Source organism: Glycine soja, chromosome 16 (genome assembly GCF_004193775.1).
Source record: "Glycine soja cultivar W05 chromosome 16, ASM419377v2, whole genome shotgun sequence".
Taxonomy (NCBI): Eukaryota; Viridiplantae; Streptophyta; class Magnoliopsida; order Fabales; family Fabaceae; genus Glycine; species Glycine soja.
In genome coordinates, this window is record NC_041017.1 from 38,228,341 (window position 1) to 38,247,476 (window position 19,136).

The 19,136-nt window shown below is 34.5% G+C and overlaps 1 protein-coding gene across 7 annotated transcripts; it reads right to left on the reverse strand.

Moving 5' to 3' along the window:
* Nucleotides 1-1,696: 1,696 nt before the first annotated feature.
* Nucleotides 1,697-18,838, reverse strand: LOC114390526. 7 transcript variants are annotated; one of them, XM_028351278.1, is made up of 17 exons: nucleotides 18,708-18,838; nucleotides 17,774-18,497; nucleotides 17,611-17,685; nucleotides 17,462-17,524; nucleotides 16,794-16,970; nucleotides 14,733-15,266; nucleotides 13,869-14,624; nucleotides 12,868-13,149; nucleotides 12,616-12,771; nucleotides 11,640-12,007; nucleotides 8,019-8,487; nucleotides 7,578-7,835; nucleotides 5,920-6,667; nucleotides 5,742-5,800; nucleotides 3,551-4,030; nucleotides 2,735-2,773; nucleotides 1,697-2,134 (listed from the first exon to the last, which is right to left on the reverse strand). In XM_028351278.1, the coding sequence occupies exons 2-17, from the start codon at nucleotides 18,488-18,490 to the stop codon at nucleotides 1,949-1,951; spliced, it is 5,367 nt and encodes a 1,788-aa protein (XP_028207079.1). In that variant the 5' UTR covers nucleotides 18,491-18,497; nucleotides 18,708-18,838; the 3' UTR covers nucleotides 1,697-1,948. The 7 variants fall into 7 exon arrangements, with proteins under 7 accessions (XP_028207079.1, XP_028207077.1, XP_028207080.1 ...); XM_028351276.1 differs by having other exon boundaries at nucleotides 17,774-18,494; nucleotides 18,708-18,831; XM_028351279.1 differs by having other exon boundaries at nucleotides 18,701-18,829.
* Nucleotides 18,839-19,136: the final 298 nt, after the last annotated feature.

Here is a 19,136-nt window from a genome sequence, read left to right on the forward strand (position 1 = left end):
ATCAGACTCGACTAAAAATTTAATCTTCTATATTTAGCGATGCTTACGTAAAACTCACCCAATGAACTTTAAAATGTGTCAAAGTAAGTGTTAAAAACATTTGTATATTTATTTCCCATCTTTGGACAAACAAATATCCCCTAGCTCTTGCTGGCGCGGCATTATTTGCCAAAAATGGATCGTCAAAAGAAGTGTGATTTTCTTTTAATGTTTTCTCACGTTTCGATGCAAGGAATGTCACAGAGAAAAATATTAATCAGATTTATTTATTCATAAAAATCAAAGATGATCTCTATGCAACTTGCTCAATAAATTAAACTAAGTTGAATCCCTTAATGGAGAAAAATGTTAGATAGGCATTTTACAACTGTTTTTATGTTGGAAATTCCAAAATACCTTTATATTTCATTTTTGGTTGAGAAGATAAGTTATAAAAAGAAAATGAGCGGAAGGAACACATTTTTTTTAAACTGAGTCCCACAATATATATGATCTATATATTAAAAAAGTAAAAGAAGAAAATTACTATTACTTTTTATAATTACAATATATACAAACAAAATTATTATATCTCCTTTTAATATGATCATTTGTTTTTTGTTATAAATATATTTTTCTATAAGATATTTTCTCTTTTTCACTCTTATTAAATAACTAAATAATTATTTAAAAAAAAAATTGTTTTACATCTTCATATCAAGTTAGTTTTTACGATTGGGAGAGGTTAAAAATCAGAGACAAAAATAGTGAACTATTTGTCTAGAGACTATATTTGAATTTTTTTAACATATTACTCAAATGATTAAATATAAATGATTAATATGTTAAAATTAAGGTTGAATCATTCGAATAGTATTCGAGTTGATGAAAATAATTATTGATAAGATTTTATTTATTTTTTATTCGATTCCAAATTAATTAGAGTTTATTTTTTCTAATCAATTGGAAGATTAAAAAAAAACCTTTCATTTTATTATTATATCAAATTTATTTTTTTTGTGCTCGTGCGCTTGTGCATGGATAGTCATATTTATCTAGTATGGTTGGCACTCACATAGTCACATTATGCCAACCCTTTTTTTTCTTATTATTACAAGACAAAAAAAAAACCAATAAATGAGCCACCTGCTATTGAATAAGATCTGGGGTCCCCTGGCAGGAAAATTTCCGCAATCCATACAAAATAAAAAAAACCAATAAATGAGCCACTTGCTATTCAATAAGATCCAGGGTCCCCTGCCAGAAAAATTCCGCAACCCATACAAAAATCGACGGCTTAGGACGTGCCACGTATACGAAGATGGTTCAGGTAGCGTCACCATGATTATGTCATATGATGGCATCAGGAGCCATGAAACATATAACTATATTTGGGGTTGTGGAAGGACGATGTTGCCCTTCCGGGTTGTGCGGAGCATTGGCCTTAAAGTTCGTACACAAAACGGTGATTGAGTTACCACATATTAAAAAAATAGTTTAAACACATTTTTAGAATTATTTTTCTTGTTAGTTTTTTATCATTAGTATTAGCCTATTTCACACTTACGTAAGTCACACCAAAAGCCAAATTTGCTTTGTCATGTTAATTAATTAAAATCACATATGTACAAGTTAATATTCTCTTCTTCCCTAGAAAATCTCCACCCGGTAATTAAACCCTTATTCCCCATTATAGAATTGATTTTTCATCCTCATATTTATGCAACTTAATGTATTCAATAAAACATTAATGATCTTTCATCTTGACATAATTTTGTAAGCCATAACTTGAGTGGGGCAGGTTGATAAGAAACTTCCTAGGATTGCCTGAGTTGCAATTGTTCCAAATATAAACCCAAGGCCAGTATCCAAAATTACCTGTAAATTTGTTTTTATATACACAGACACAATTTACTCTCACTCTATACACACACATCTATTGATTTTACATGTTGAGGCCACAGATTCCCTACAACAAGGAAGTACTCATGGGATTGGCGAAGAAATGTTCTCTGCAAATCAACTTTGGCTGACTAGATTTGCTTCCAATAAGATCCTGAAGTAAGGAGGGTCCCCCATCAAATATTATTTGATGCATCTTCTTCACAATTAGGTGTTTATCCAGAACCATCAGTTCTAAGAGAGTTCTACAGCTCTGTCAGAAACTTGAATCAGCATATACACTCAACACCAAAATACAAACACAAAGGGTAACAGGCACCCACAGCATTAACATAAATCATATCAACATTTAGGCTTACAATCACCAGATGAAAAAAAAAAAAAACAGCCTTGCATTATGCCAATGACCTTTCCTATTATACTTCTATAGTTCTATCTGATGAATGACATGTAATGAATTGGAGTTATACATTGAGAAACTTATAGGTTTGTAAAATCCTAGGCATGAATCTTCTCGTTTCATAGTATACTTAGATCCTCTCTTGTCAGCTTCTTTTCACCTTGAATGGAAGGATAATATCTGTGATTGCAAAATACATGCACACATACATAGGCAATGGGTGTAGGAATTTGCAAACCACTGGAGTTATTTTGCATAATTTTAAACTAGAGGGGTGGAGTCATCTTTCAATAAAACCTCTGGGTAAAAGGATCATTGATTCAAACTTATCTTGAAAAAATTCTTTAGAAAATAACAAATGGAGATAAGAGTCCAGAAATTTCAGAATAAAAGTAGCATGTGACTAGCAATTTCAGAATAAAAGTGCAGAAATTTAAATTTTTGGTAGAATACCTGGGGATTCAACACGTGCATGTGATGTAGAATAGAATCCTAACACATACAAAATGAAATCGTCAGTGATTTTTCCCTTTCCTAATAAAGTATTGAAAATGGTAAAACTTGATTTGCAATGCTCCTCAAGTTATTATTTATGATGTAATAATTTTTATTTTTAAGATACGTACAGCCATCAGCCTGCATTACAACTTCAATACTTTTTATTTTATTATTTAAATGTTGATTCTTTGCCAACTTGTGGTTGTTTGCCCTGTTGGGCAGTCCTTATCTTACATGAAGGTTTAAACTTTAAACAACCAGACAAAAAGTATATTTTACTTTAACTAAAAAAGGACCATGTCAATATGATAAAAATGATACCAAGACACTAACCAACACACTCTTTCAACGTGTTGCAAGGACTCACGTAATGGAAAAAGTCCCCCTCCCGACAAAGTGAGTTTGATTAAATGACTAATAATTTCGGGATTCCTAATAAATTTCAACTAATAGTAGAAAATTTGCTGGGAAGAGCATGTTAAGAATGTTGCTAGCCATTCCATATCAATAAAATGAAGTCCGCTATATTTGCTGAATAAGTTAACCTAATTCATATCTAACGGATGAAACCACTAACAGGTTGTAAAACAAGGATAGGATGAATCAAATCATTTTTCATTATTCCTTTAGGCCCACTTAAGCAGTGGGGAAATCTGACTTGAATCAGTGCAAAATATTAATACGCAGCAACACTCACAGCTAATCCCATTTCTAAATTCTATGAAATTTTAAATATATTAAACAAGGAAAAATTATAGAGATTGCATATACCTCCAATATCCCTGGGTTTTGCATCACTATTCCAACAACACGATGTCTGAGTCCCCTGTAAACAATGGTGTTGATGGTCCCATCTCCATTGATCCATGGCAATATTGGCACACAAAATTCACCAGCAGAAAATTTAAGTGTTTCTTTTTCATGATTGACACTGGATAAGCCAAGTCTGTCTTGCTTAGAGCCTTCAATCCTATCACAAGCTTGATTTTCAGGATCTACATCCCCATGTGGAAGATTAAGAATTGTCACTTTGTGCACATTATCAATACCAGTGTTTCTTTCCCTTAGAGTATCAATAGAAGTAGTGTTCCTTTCTTCTGATTTGTAAAGCTCACATATATGATCACTTTTCTCAATGATTTTTGTTGAGGAAGGTTGTACAACATGTTGATGAAAATCAGACACAGGTGTAAAAAAGTACTTGTGAAGGTGTAAGGCATCAACAACACGGACAGTATCATAAGCATTGACCTGTAAAGTAGAGAATATTATTGTAGAAAAAGGAGGGAAAGAAAACTAATTTGAAAACAGAATATGAGGGACCTAAAACCAGACTGAGAATAAGTTATTATGAATTTCAGCAAAAATCTTTCAATTTCTTCAGACGGAAAGGTCTCAAATCACTACTGCTGTTGTAAACTACTTCAGCAATACATAGACTAGAAATTCAATAAAACTAAAAAATGAATAAAAAAAGGATCACCAAAGACACAGGATACCTGTATTATAGCTTCCACTGAGGGGAAGTGTAGATGCAGGGCTGGTCCCGAGATTTCACGGGCCCAGGATGAAAAATTAATTTTGGCCCATTTATATTTAAGTATTCTAAACTATAAATATATAAAAAAAAAAAACTTCGTACCCCATTGCCCGCTATGCGAAGGTATGGGGGAGGGATATTGTACGCAGCCTTACCCTTGCATATGCAAAGAGGCTGTTTCCGGATTCGAACCCATGACCAACAAGTCACCAAGGCACAACTTTACCGCTGCACTAGGGCTTGCCCTCAAACTATAAATATATATTATATAAAAAATGTAGACACATAGTTTCATTAAAATTACATGTTTTCTTACATTAAACAAATATATAACATAAATATTTATACATAAGTTTGACTCTCTCTGTCCGCATCCTTCCTTGGAGAAGGTAAGGTAGTGTTTTACAGGTTTGGGTTAAGCTACGAGGTGTTAGATTTTAACTTAAAATCAATTGGTATTAAGTGAAGTTGTCCACCAGATATATAAATTGCACCTCAAGAAAGGCGATGTGGAACTTCCTAACATGAGGAACTCATCAAATTGTTTATAACTTTAATTTACTTATATATTTATAAATTAATTAAATTTTATATTTTTTTCTCTTGGAGAGAATGTTTCAGTCGATCGTTATTGTCAATCATCAACAAAATATCATTTCATATTTTTGTTCTTTATTAATATACTAATATTTTGTTTTTTTCATTTATAATTTGAGTTTTTGTTTGTTTCTTATTTTGCTAAAAAAAATATTTTAAGTCTATTATCATAGATCAATTACATGTTGATATGTCACATTGGACTAAAAATCCATTCAATATGGACTTATAAAGGTAATACATAAAAAAAGAAACTAACAACATAAAAATACTTTTTAATCACGTCACATCTTAATTTGAACAAAAGGAGACTTAAAATAAAACTAATTTTAATTTAATTATAAAAATAACCTAAATAATATATAAATTATTACATGACTATAATTTTTTTTGTAAAAAACTTGGGTCCCTTTTAGCTGTGGGCCCTGTGTCGTCGCACCTCCAAACAGGGCCCAGGGCCGGCCCTGTGTAGGCATAACAATCTATCAATGCACAAAGCAGCACACCTCTGCATAATAGAGCACCATAACAGCAGCAGTTTCTAAAATTCAGAAATATTCCAAACTATTAAGAGAACATTCTGATCATAGATCACACACCCCAAATCCTAGTTTGGCTGAGTAAACTAACTTTCATTACAAATAAAAAGTTAGGGAAAATCATGGTTTGGTACTTGGGTTGTGTTTGAACATGATTTTGTGTCTCATACCATGGTTTGAGTAGAAGTAGGGGGGAAGAAGTTACTTTACGTTGGGTCAGACCAAGAGTTGCAAACTCTAATCCGGGCATGCTATACACTATTGAAACAAGGAAAGGGGGAGGAACCTTTAAGGCTTGCCCAAATGCTTGAAGAGCATCAACAATCAATCCATCTACCTCTGCTCCTGAAAGACATAAAGCCAAAGAACAATAAACAATCTCAAAGTTTAAATAGTTGAAAATCTTTAAAATATTAATCGATTTCATGACAATTTTATTCTCGGTTAAATCTCAGCATCTATACCTGGCAAGTTTATAACCTGAGAAATTTCTCCCATGCTTAATCCTTGGTCACCAGACTTTTGAATGGCAGCATAAACGACTCTGAAGAGCTCAGCACAAATGGCACGTGCATGTTCTTGATTGAAAGACTCTGACAACAAATGCTGTGCATAGCCTGCCATACTTTCCCAGGGTGATTTGGTATGATTTTCTTCCAGAGTTATAGGGTCAAACGATTTAATGATTTCCAACATATGGTCAGGAAGTGAATAATTACTGCTTTGGCCCTCAAAAGGTTGGCCATTGTTATCATTATCCTTGAACAAATTTAAAATATCAGCTCTTGAAATTGCTGTACGGTGTGCAGAAATGAAGATACCGGGAAAACCTTTTTCCCGACGAGAAATAATTTCACCATCTATTCCAAACAAGGATTTTGGTCTTTTAGTTTTATTACTATATGAAAACTCAGTGGCATCAAATTTACGCTTTGCACTTCTCAAGTCTGCCTCTCCAACACCATTATGTGGTAGGGATGGCATAATAGAAAGTTCACCTGATGAGACTAGAGCAAATAAATGAAAAATGTCCCCACATTGTAGATCTTCAGCAAGATTAACACCCACTTCTGTGAGGTCCTTGTCTCTTTCCTCCAGCCACGCAGAAAATTTAACAGCTTGCTTTCCAGTATTAAATGGAAACGGTGACTTCGAAACACTGTGCAAGAACTGTTGTGACAGTTCAACACATTCACTGCCAGTGCCCCCAACCTGTCAAATGCCAATGTTTAAGATGACTACTGATTGACCCATCAATCAGTAATTAGAACTTGTACAAAAACATGCTTAGGCACACACACACATTCAGGTTGTCTATATAAAATAGTAACTAGTAAGAAAGAAGAGAAATGAAAAAAAAATAAGAAATCAGGTAGCAAAAAAATATCAAAGTGGAGAGTGCTAGAGTCAAAATTAAAATAAATGACAAAAATACAAGAAAAAATATCACAAACTCTTAGGCTCAGGGGAGCCAGGAATTACCAAAGGGGGTTGCTCATTGTTGTTTTAACCTCTTCAAAAACCGAAACCAACGTCTAAGAAGTCTTTTAAGTTCAAAGGAAAATATCCATTACAACTCAACAGCCATAAAGTGATGGAGGACGCTCTATTTTATTGCTGGACCTGGCTTAAAAATTTGGAGAAAGGATTTGATATCCCGTTTCACTTCTGGTCCAGTAACATTAGGGATAGTTTTTTGTGTTGAGGGGGGATAGTTTATATAATACAAATTACTTGCCCAATATATATGACTATAGCAAGTGACACTACAGGATCAAGTTAAGCACATAAGCAATCAGCATTGCCTCTCATGCAATTAAGACAATGAGATTGAGAACAAAAAAAAACTTCGTACCCCATTGCCCGGAGGCTCTTCGCTATGCGAAGGTATGGGGGAGGGATATTGTACGCAGCCTTACCCTTGCATATGCAAAGAGGCTGTTTCCGGAATATGAGATTGAGAACAATTTACCATAATTTTTTTCTATCTAAGATAGTTAAATGCAGCAATTAGATCATTAAGACAATGAGATTGAGAACAATTTACCATAATTTTTTTCTCTCTAAGATAGTTAAATGCAACAATTAGATCATTAAGACAATGAGATTGAGAACAATTTACCATAATTTTTTTCTCTCTAAGATAGTTAAATGCAGCAATTAGATCATGCTCTGAGTATCGCCGAAGAATGTCGGCTAGTAAATTTGGTGCCTGGAGACGTGTTGAGGTGCTTAAAAAAACAATTTTAACTAGCTCTACAGCATTTGAAACAGCCAATGATTCATTTACTTGTCCATAAACATTGGCCCTATTACCATGATGACTCTGAATAATTTCACAAGGAATAGCTGATGTAATTTCTTCGTTTTCTTGAGATTCCTGCCACAAAAGAAGATTCCTTTATCAGAGTGTCAGTCAGTTCCAGAATACCTAAACATAAATTATTAAAAAAATGCGTCCAAGAAGGATATAATTTTAAGTCTCCTTTGGATACTTGGAAGCAATGACTAGACATTACAGTTGTTAAAGTCTTAAGAGAATTACATATCCATCAGAACTCACATTTGCATCTGCCCACCCTTCATATTGCGATTGAACTTTTTGGGAGGAGGAGGCATCCAGCTTAGCCATCATCTTGCAACGGAGAATCTCGTCAAGGGCTGCCTTGATACTTTTGTTCTCAAAGTCATCCCAAGCATCTCTATTTAGACTCGTCATTTGAATTTCAACATCAGGACTAAAATGATTGAGGATACCACCTTCACAGGACTGGGATCGCACAAACTGTTTGCAATCATCTTTGTTTAATGACAACTTTTGGGACTTTTCGAGTTGCTTTGCATATCGTTCACTGACCATGTTACAGAGTCCATTCACAGCTGTCCTAAACCTCAAATTACTATTCAACAAATTCATTCTCCTCATACAAGCACTTGGAGAAGCTGGGAGATCAGAAATTGACTTCCAATTTATACGATGATATCTGGCCCCAAGAACAGCACGGTGTTTAACATATTGGATCACCAATTGCCTGAAATGATATAAAATCATAGATACTCAGACTACATAGATAATATTGTATTCATAGCCTCACAAGAGACATATACAAATCAGTGCTCTTTATTCAAGGCAACAAAAGGGGGACAGAGATAGACAATTTGTAATCCGAATTACAGCAAATATGCCTAAATTTCCGAACAATAGGATAGATACAAACAGGGGGGCAAAAGTACTTGTTATCTTTCCATATTTGATAGAAAAACTGTCTGTATCCATATCTTCTTTTTCCTTAAAAATCAGTGTGCTCTTTTGTTATAATTGAAAAAAGAGAAGATTGGTGCCAAAATTTCATGACAGAGACCGCACCCTCCCATCCACTTCCTAACAATAGGTGCTTCATTTTTGGGGGGGTAACATTTAAGGACCTTATTTATACAATGTAATTTTTTATTTTGGGTCTTGCCAACAAGTGCTCTAAAGGCATATGTTAAGGTGCATTAAATATGTCATAGTAAGTGTTTCTCATTTTTAAAAAAGCAAACATTGAATTATATTTTTAGTTTTCAATATATTAAAACCTTTTCCAATAAAATGGAATGCTTCTATTTCTGCTTCTTTCCATAGATGTTTCTCATGTTTAAAAAAGCAAGCATTGAATCTTTTCTTTTTAGTTTTCGATATATTAAAACCCTTTCCTTTCCAGTAACATAAAAGGCTTCTTCTTGTGCTTCTTTAATAAGTACCTGAGGGCATTGGTTAGCACTTTTTTTAGGATTACAGTTTCTAAGTTTTCATTTGATTCTTCAATCACTTAGAGTAATATTACTAGTGTATACATCATTTGTCTAAGTTTTCCAAATATACATCATTTGTCTAAGTTTTCCAAAACATCATTTGTCTACTAGTGTATTTTGAGTAATATTAGTTTTTGATATATTTTGAGTAATATTACTCAAAATTAATATTTGGAAAATAGAGTATTTAATTTCTATAATTCAAAAATGAAACAATTTCCACTCAATGGTGTGTTAAAACAGCGTTGTTATTTGAAACTCTAGCAGTGGCATGTAGAACAAGGGTTCAAATGAAAGGAAAAAAAACAACTTGAACATCATGATTTTTATCAATAAAGACTAACAATCAATACTCTTAACCTATTTATGCATTATAATTCAAGCCATTTTTTAAAAAAAATCTTGTTAATATAAAATTGTGTTATAAAATCACCATTCAGGATCAATTATAAGTGTTGATAAACTGATATTATTTACTAACAATAGAGAAATTACAATAAGACAATGAGTCTCTGTGTACAGTCTGATATATATAGCAGAGACTCTAACTAACTAATGACAACTGTCGTAACCAACTGACAGCTGTACACAACTGTATTGAGTTAACTTACAAAGTATAGGAGATGATTGAGAAGTAGTGGAAGAAGAAAACAATTGAGGATATGGAAATCTGTGTTCATTAAAAAGAACATCTTTAGAAATAAAGATGCGACCAGATGGAGACAAACACTTGTAGCCTTTATAGAATAGCCTAGAAAAACACTCGGTAGAGTGAAATTCCAGTTTATGTGAATGATAGGGATGCAAGAAAGGGTAGCAAGCACTGCCAAACACTTTGAGAAAGTTGTAATCAGGGTAAGGGTGAAATAAAGCATGATAAGGTGTGTCAAAGTTGAGGGGAGCTGAGGGTAGGCGATTAAAGAGAAAAACTGCAGTAATAAAGGCATGATCCCAAAAACTTAAACAAAGAGAAGCATGGCTAAGTAAAGACAGACCAAGTTCAACTATGTGTCTATGCTTACGTTCAGCCACACCATTTTGGTGATGAGTATAAGGGCATGAAAGTCTATGAAGAATGCCTAACTCATTAAGATAAGAGGGAAGGGTACGAAACTCAACCCCCCCCCCCCCCCCCCCCCACCCCCAAATCTGTTTGAAGAGCTTTAATGTGCTTGTCAAACTGCAATTCAACAATTGATTTGAATTGTTTGAAAACAGTTAAAGCATCAGACTTGTTTTTAAGTAAATACAGCCAAGTAAAGCGAGTACGAACATCAACGAAAGGCATGTAATATCTGAAACCAGAATGAGAAATCATAGGAGATGGTCCCCACAAATCACTGTATATTAATTCCAAAGGATACTTATACACAGTTTGAGAAGATTGAGAGGGTAAACGATGTATCTTGCCCATACAACAAGCAGAACAGAAGGGCAGATCATCTTTTACAGAAAACTTCAGATTATAATGATTAAGAACAAGCTTTAAGGCTTGGGATTTGGATGACCTAGCCTAAGGTGCCAAGTATACACAGAATTGGGCAATTCATCATTACATTCATCAATGGAAGCAGCATTTATACAAGGAGAAACAGTTGAAAAGGCAGCTGGAGAAGACACAGCTGACCAGAATTTGAGACTAGGGAACTGATACAAGCCATCAGGTCCAACATCACCCTGAAGAAGGATTTCATTGGAATCCTGAGATTTAACAAGCAGCGATTAACATGAAATTCAAAGAAAACACGATTATCAAGAGCAAATTTGCTTACACTAATGAGATTTTTAGTTATTTGAGGAACATGTAGCCTATATAGACACAGAGACTCTAACTAACTAATAACAACTGTCCTGACTAACTGACAGCTGTACACAACTATATTGACTGACTAGGGGTTAACTCTAACTAGTAGAGTTAACTTGCAGAGCATACACTCACAATAAGTAATTTCTTTAGTTTGTATCCATTCTTTGTAAGTTCAGCACAATTCTTAAAGTAGCTATTTAAATTAGAGTCAGAATAGCTTTTGTAAAAAGTTATCACAAAAATACATGTGAGAAGTTGCTAGTGTAGTAACATATTAAGCCCAATGCTAGTGTTTGAAAAATAAAGCCTTAAAAGAACTCTCTTTTGATTTGATCTTGCATTACATGTACAGGTTCCACTAATAATGGTAATAAAATATGACTATGCAATCATTATATTCATCAATTCAGAACAAACTAAAAAATATAAGCAAGAACAAGCTAAATTACTTCGTTCAATTTGGCTTTAATATATTATATAAATGATTCAACCTTAGAGGGCCATTATTTCCATACCCTCTATAATCTAAAGTAAAATAATTATTTGGCTTAAAATTTAGCAGGTTCCTAAAATTTCTATTACCTGTCAATTTTGTCTGACCAAACAAATCTCCTTTGGCGCGTTAGCTTCATTTGGGTCAAGACACACTGGTTAATAAGGGGGATACAGTCTTGAGAATCCTCAAGTCCATAATCATCCTCAAATTTTTGCATATGTGTGGCACGCTCTCTTGAATGCACACCAAAATTATGTGATTCTTCTATGTGCATGTCCTCAACATCAGTTACTGCATCAATTCTTGCATGTTTTGCAAGCCTGGGCTCACTGGAATTTTTTTTCCTACAACGAGATGAATTACCCTTACATTCAGGTGAATTATCCTCTTTCTCTTCATCATCCAACTGATTAAGGAAATGGCGGCGGCGCTTACTAGAATACATGCTAAGTACCTACAAGTAGCATTAAAATTTAAAAAAATAAAAACATATAGGAAAGAATTGCAAAAGTCACTCATCTTGAAACAGTGGCAGTAATACTCAATGAGTTAAATTTTTATTTTACTCAAATAAACAAGACTTTGCTTTTCCTCATTAAAAGTTCTCATTTCTGGGAGTTCACTTCCCATTGACAGCTCTCACTTCTCAGTATAATACTATAATCTACCAAACTGTCTCAAACTATAAGCATCAGCAAGTTGAAGAAATGAGGTGTGTGACATCTTATCCCTAGATTAAAGCCATTAATTTCCTCATCATTGATCAAAGGTTTGTTGTCAACTACAACGACACAATCATGGTTTCCAAGAAAAATGTGAAGTAATATTATTTTGGGAGAAACATATTAAAGTGACAAATATATAAAGCAAGATAATAAGCAACAGTGTCTCATTAACTGAGACAACTCAGGAGCCCATGAAGTTATGTTCCCTTCCCTCGGCCCCAGGATATACTCACCACTATTTTTTTCCCAGGGCCTGGGGGCAGTTTACAGTGCTGATATTGCATTTTCCAAAAGGAATAAACCATAAAATCAAGTCAACAGCTTGAAACAAACTAACCTGCTCCAAGCTAAGATTCAGATCTTTTGCAATCTTCTCAGAATTCCTATATGAAATTTTTTCACTAAGATTATCCTTTGTTACATGCTTTAAAAGCTCAGCACGTTGTTCAGCTGTCATTAGACAGGTGGATGTCCATGAACGGAAGCGAAAAAGCTACCATGCCATTGAAATATAATGTTAGGCTGGAACAAAAGGCATGAAAGCTGAGAAAAATTTAAATTGTCTGCTGGAGAAAAACTAGGAGATTACCTCATTGACCTTAGATCCAGGAAATGCATAAGAAGCAGCTTTTCGATCAGCAGTAGCATAGCAATACTCTAATATGTGCCAATATTTATCAACTGCATCTCTATTAGACAGAATAAAATCATGCCTGATTCTTGGTCGGAGATCAAGAGAGATAAAATTTAAAGATGGTGCATCATTTGAAAAGGGTTCCTCAATATAAGGCCTAAGCTCCATCACGTGAGTAAAAGTATGAGGGGTTTTGACTCCATCTCTAGATTGCAAATCAGTTATCATCCGAATCAACTACACAAATAAATCCACATGTAGCATGCATCATTAAAATATTAAAATTTCACAATGTAATGGTAATTGTACTTATTTCTATTAACCTTTAATATTTTTGTTTCCTAACAGTTTTTCAATCATCGTTTGGTAAAGTTTTTACCCTCTAATTAGCAGTTCTTTCTTTCAGAAACTTATTTTTACAGTGGGAGTAAAAAAGAATAATCTTATCCTGCATAAGTACATTATTATGTAACAAGATGGACAAAACTATGTCACAATTTTAACACCATCTGCAGTCAACCGCAATGAAAAAAACAACACACAAATTCCTTAGAAGGTATGACAAAAGAGGTAAAATAGCCATGTTAAGATTAACTTAAATACATAAAAGTTTCAGGAGCCATGAGAAGGAATGTGGCATAAGTTCTAGGTATATATCAGTTTGCAATAAACTTGCAATGCCTTAGCAGTTTGTTAAGTAAAATGGTTTTTCTTTTACTCCTGTTTTCTGAGTATTCCATTACCATTTTTAACAGTAGTAGTGCAGCCAATCAGGGGACTGATATTATTTTTTAATATTTTGGTAAAGATGACTCTAGCATGTTAAGCGGTTGAATACTCCACCAGTCCCAGACCTTAATAAGATGGAACCAGCAAAACAAAAGTAATTGCAGAAGATTAACTTCGAAGCATTCCAATTAAAAACAAAGACCTCAGATTTAACTCAACAGTAATACCTTTAATCGTCGTAAAATATCAATAACTAATGACAGCCTTCCTGTTGCATGAGCATCCATTAAACACTTGTACTCCTCCAGAGGAAGATCAGAGAGACGTAAACCCATCTTGCATTTTTCAATCATTTCTTCATATTTTTTAGTGGAGCCAACAACTTGTAATAATAGTTCAACTGACATTTCTTTAATAGCAGCTTCTAGACAAAATAGTTTGATGCTACTATGAGGATTATTAGTTTGCTCATTGACACATTTTTTAGATGATAAATCATCAATATAGCTTGCTTCCCTATGCAGACAATCCCAAAGAAAACTGTGGAGTAGCTTTGCACGAATCATTTTTGCTAATACAAATCCATTAGCATGCTTGGCTTCTGCTTTATTAGCCCGCCCAGCTGAAACTATAACACTTTGATTTTTCTGAATATCCTCCATTACAGGTATGAATTCATCATTTTTCTGATATGAAGTACTTTTGCTGCGAATACAAGTATTAAATGATCGCACTCTATCTTGAATTTCATCAAATAACTCAGGAGATTGACTCACGGATGAATGCACAACCACCACACATTTTTTTGTCCGGGAATATTCAGAAATAACAGGCGAACTTACTATTATGCGTTTGACCTGCCCTTGTTCCTGAAGTTTAGTTAATATTCGGTCAATAGTCTTGTGGTCCACTTTTGTAGAGTTATCATTCTCAAGGCTATTAAGCCACCTATTTATCTCAGGTTTCAAAAGGAACCTTTCATCCTGCAAGAGTAAAAACAAAAAAGGTCTTAGAAACTTAGAATACAAATTTTAAGGAAATAAACATTTGCTTCCGTTGTGATAGGATTAGGAAGAAGAAAAAAGACAGACCTTTAGCCTTTTTAGTATCCTATTTGCCCTTCTAATGCTATTCACAGTAGAGAATGGTTTCAACACATCAGATGGGAATGCTCCTGATGGTGTATTGCCTGCCTCCACTGTTGAACTGACCAGTTTGCAGTCAGAAACCGTACCTCTTCGGCCAAAGGCCAAATCTTGCAAGTCTGTTGGTGTTTCTACAAAGTTTAACTCTGTATTTCTTGGAGATACACAATAGAGTTCTGCACCAACTTCTCTATCTTCCAAATTTGCAGGGTCTGCAAGTTCTCCATTGATAGTTGAACTTGAAGCCTCAAATTCAGATATTATTTTTGAACTGTCAGGCACACAGTTAAAAAATTTATTTTCATCAACCTTGAAAATATGTTCAACTTCTGGTTCAGGGTTGAAATTTTTAGAAGTCCAAACTCGAATTGTCTTAGTTTTTAGGCATTGTTCTTCTTGCACTTTCATTCCAAATCTATAGCACAAATTTATAAGTTGAATGTGGTTCTTTTTCAGTTCAATCCCAAGCCTTTCACATATCTGTTTACGAAAAACATCCAAATAAATTCAAACTGGAAAGGCAACAATATTCACATTTAAGGATGCAGAACTGAGAATCAGCGTCCAGCCCTAATAAAACTCCAGATGAAGAGAGAAAACATGAAAAAGAATGGATCTCATTTCAGTTAAAAAATTCACAAGTATATACAGGAGACAAATATCCTAAACAAAGAGAAAATAGTACGCCTAAATAAATCTTTTTTAATATAAATAAAATAAAAAATTCATTACATAGAAAAGAGGGGAAAAACATTGTGATACAGGATAAGATACCCTCCAGGGTCTAGAGTAGAATAGAAACAACTAGAAGCCAAACGACTAAACATTGCAGCCAAGCCTCCACCTCCCATCTCTCTGCATATCACACATAGCAACTCCCTAGAAGCAATGCTAATCAGAGCACCAATAGAAGACATAAACACAAACTCAGTCCCCTAAACTGTTTAAATGAGAAGGAAAAGATCGCTTCCCATTATGAGGAAGGAAAACAATCACTCCATCTGATTGTTATTTAGGAAACATTTCCCCTTTTTGTCTATTAGAAATTGACCTTCCCATTGAAATCTATAACTATATATAAAGGGAATAAGAAGTTTTGGTGTACACAATTTTTATCCCATTTTACCCTTATAACTCCCCTTTCAAATATCTTTTGTATCCCTATAATTACTCTCTTTAATCAACCCACACAACAGCTGCATCCTGCAAACTACCCACTATTATTTAACTTCTATTATCTTTTTCATTTATTGTTTTCATTTTCAAAAATTATAGAGAAGTAGGGAGTGCCTCTTTTTCTCTTGTATTGAATAAAGACATCACATGTTTTTTAGGCTATCAGCCACAGTATGGGAAGCCAACCAAGCCCCCTAATAATTTAACACCCATATTCGACAACAAGAACTACATTGCAATGAAACTACATCAAAAGCCACAAGGATTGGGTGTATTGAGAAAAACCCAAGTCCCACATCGGTTAGAGATAAGGCCAAGATAGAATATATATAAGTGAGGGGCAACCCTCACCCCAAGAGCTAACTTTTGAGGTTGAGTTAGGCCCAAAACCACATTATAAGAGGGTGAGCCTGTGCCTTGTCTATGCTTCAAGCTAAAAGAGTATTTACATGACTCAACCAATTCACTCAAACAGTCTAACTTCACCCTTACCATCATCTCTACAACTATATCTCACTTTATACAAATCCACTGCAACCATTTCCTTGCCAGTAGCCCAGTACTACATAAAAACCACAAATTACATTGTGAAATCTTTCCTCTCAAATCTTCTCTAAAACAACAAGATAAATTTAAATATAAAACTCATCAGCAAGCTTATGGAATTGCTTGTAAAAGGAAATAGCCCACCTTTGATCTGTCTCAATTCATCAATGTCCCAAACGATATAAATCATTGACTCTAATTTATTGTTAATGCTTTCTCCTTTCCTGGAATTGACACTTTTCATATGTCTTACCAAAGAAGAGGATACAAGAATCAAAAGTGTACCTCCTTCAAAGTAATGCCATAGGATCCTGCAGCATCAATAATATCGTAAATTTGATGCTCAATGGGAAGCTCCACAACCTGATCAATAACTTGACATATTTTCCCGGAGTTTAACTTTTTATCTTCATTTCCAGATCCAGTAGTTATTGGGTCAAGAAGTCGCAGGCAAGCCTCAATCTGCAAACAAGTAAATATTATCACCACAACAAAGTTATACCAACTTATGGCCGGGGGGGAGGGGGGTTCGCTGATGGTACAGTATTCAATTACTATAAAGAGCATCATTTGACAGTGTAAACATGAGATATACTATAAGGCAGAACAATGGGTGCTGAAAAAAGGGGACAACCAATATTAATCTCATGGCATGAATAGTGGAGAATTTTTCATCACTGCCGTGTCTTTTGAAAGGATTGTGTTAAAACGCCCAAATAACTATAATTTTATGTTTTCAGGCAATTACAAGATCAATCAGGTTCATTCTTGTCTTGCAACAGTAAAAAGATGCCATTACTTTAGAAATTCAAGGATGAAAAGGATACATTACTAACCCAAACAATCTATTTTTACCCTTAATGTGAATGCTTATTTATTTATTTTTGACAGAATAACATGACTGCTAAGTTGAGTTTGCTTCCCATACGGAGAAGAAGATTTCTAAAACTAACCTTGTCATTCACCTTAGCGTCAAACTGCTCCACAATAGCATCTGCTTTCAACCTTTGAGAAATCTGGTCACACAAGAGCAATAAGGCAATCTGGACATAGTATAAAGACATAAATAAAATTTTGGAAAGTTCGAAGTCAGAAAACATACTTTTCTCCAAGCCCTTTGTCCTTGACGCGATCCACAGAAACCAAGATCCTTCTTAATACCAGACACAAGAAGAACCTTCAAGAAAAAGATTACAACAAAACACGAGCATAAACGATGAGATCAGTTGATTGGTAACTTTAAAGAGAATCAAATGAAAATGAACCTTGCCATTGGCTTTTGCAAGTTTGTCACAAATAGCTTTCATTTGAGGTGTATAATCCTTAAGATGAACATCTGTTTGAAGTGTGGTTCCATCTGCATCCTCGTAGTCATCGCCGGGCGTGTTGAATTTGGTAACTTCAAATTCAAACCTTTGATGATGAGAGGCAACTTGTTTTGCATAGCGATGTAAGCATACTAAATGGGTAGTTACACATGGATAATTTTTGGATTCACCATTTTGTTTCTTCTTCTCGATAGCAGAGTGCTTGACAATTAAGCCTTGACACTCAAGACTCCTCAACACATAATGGAATTTGTTTGCAGCAATGTGCAAACGCTTAGCGAGCTGAGTTTGAGTGATGCCATTGGCTCTAGCACCGGCAAGAAGGCGAAGGACGCGCATTTGGTCATCTTGGAGAGACTGGAAATCATAAAGGCCTAAAAAGTTGTTGGCAAGGGTATGCTGAGGAAAGATCCTTAAATTGAGGTTCTGAGCATCCTCCAGCTCCAAACAAGAGTGTGGTTCAAATCGGAGAGTCGGAACGCGGAGGAGGTTTGTCCAAATGGCTCTTTTGACAGTAGGAGAGAGATGGAGATTGGAGGATGAAAGAGAGGGTGAGGCTTCAAGCTTGGCCCATAGGGCTGCAAGAGTGAGTCCTTCTTCAATACAACCACAACCACATATCTCTTCCACTGCCCAATTCATAACTGAGTCCATATCTCTACTACACAAGAAATTTGGTGTTCAGAGGATGAACAAAAACATGGAAATGAATAATAATTAATAACAACAAAGCAACTCACACAAACACAAAAACCACTACACAGCATGCATGTATATAGAGACTCAAAAACTCAAAAGAAATGCAAAAGTTGAGACCTGCTCAAGTCAAATTTAAAAACACCAAACAGAGCATTAAGCGCACACCACTGACCACGCAGAAGAACGCTTCGGACTGAGAGGGCGACACGTCAAGCCGTCAGCAGACGCCGCCGGTGAGGCTCCGATGACATTGATTGGAATTTTACCATGCCAACGACAAAACTTTATTTTATGTAATTAAATTTATTTATAATTAATCATATATGTTGTACTATAAAGTTATTTTTAATTATTAATATAAAAAAATTGAATTTAAAGCTAAAAATAAAAATGATAAATTAAAGAGAGATAAAAGAATTTAAAAATAAACCACCTCAAAAACACTCTAATAAAATTTCTAAAAACTCTCATTGAAAAATAGTTCCTAACAATACTCTCATGCAAGGTGGCTATTATCACTTATACATAAAAATATTTTAAAAATTAAATATATATTTGTATACGTGAAATTAAATATATTTATAACTTTTTTGTTTAATTC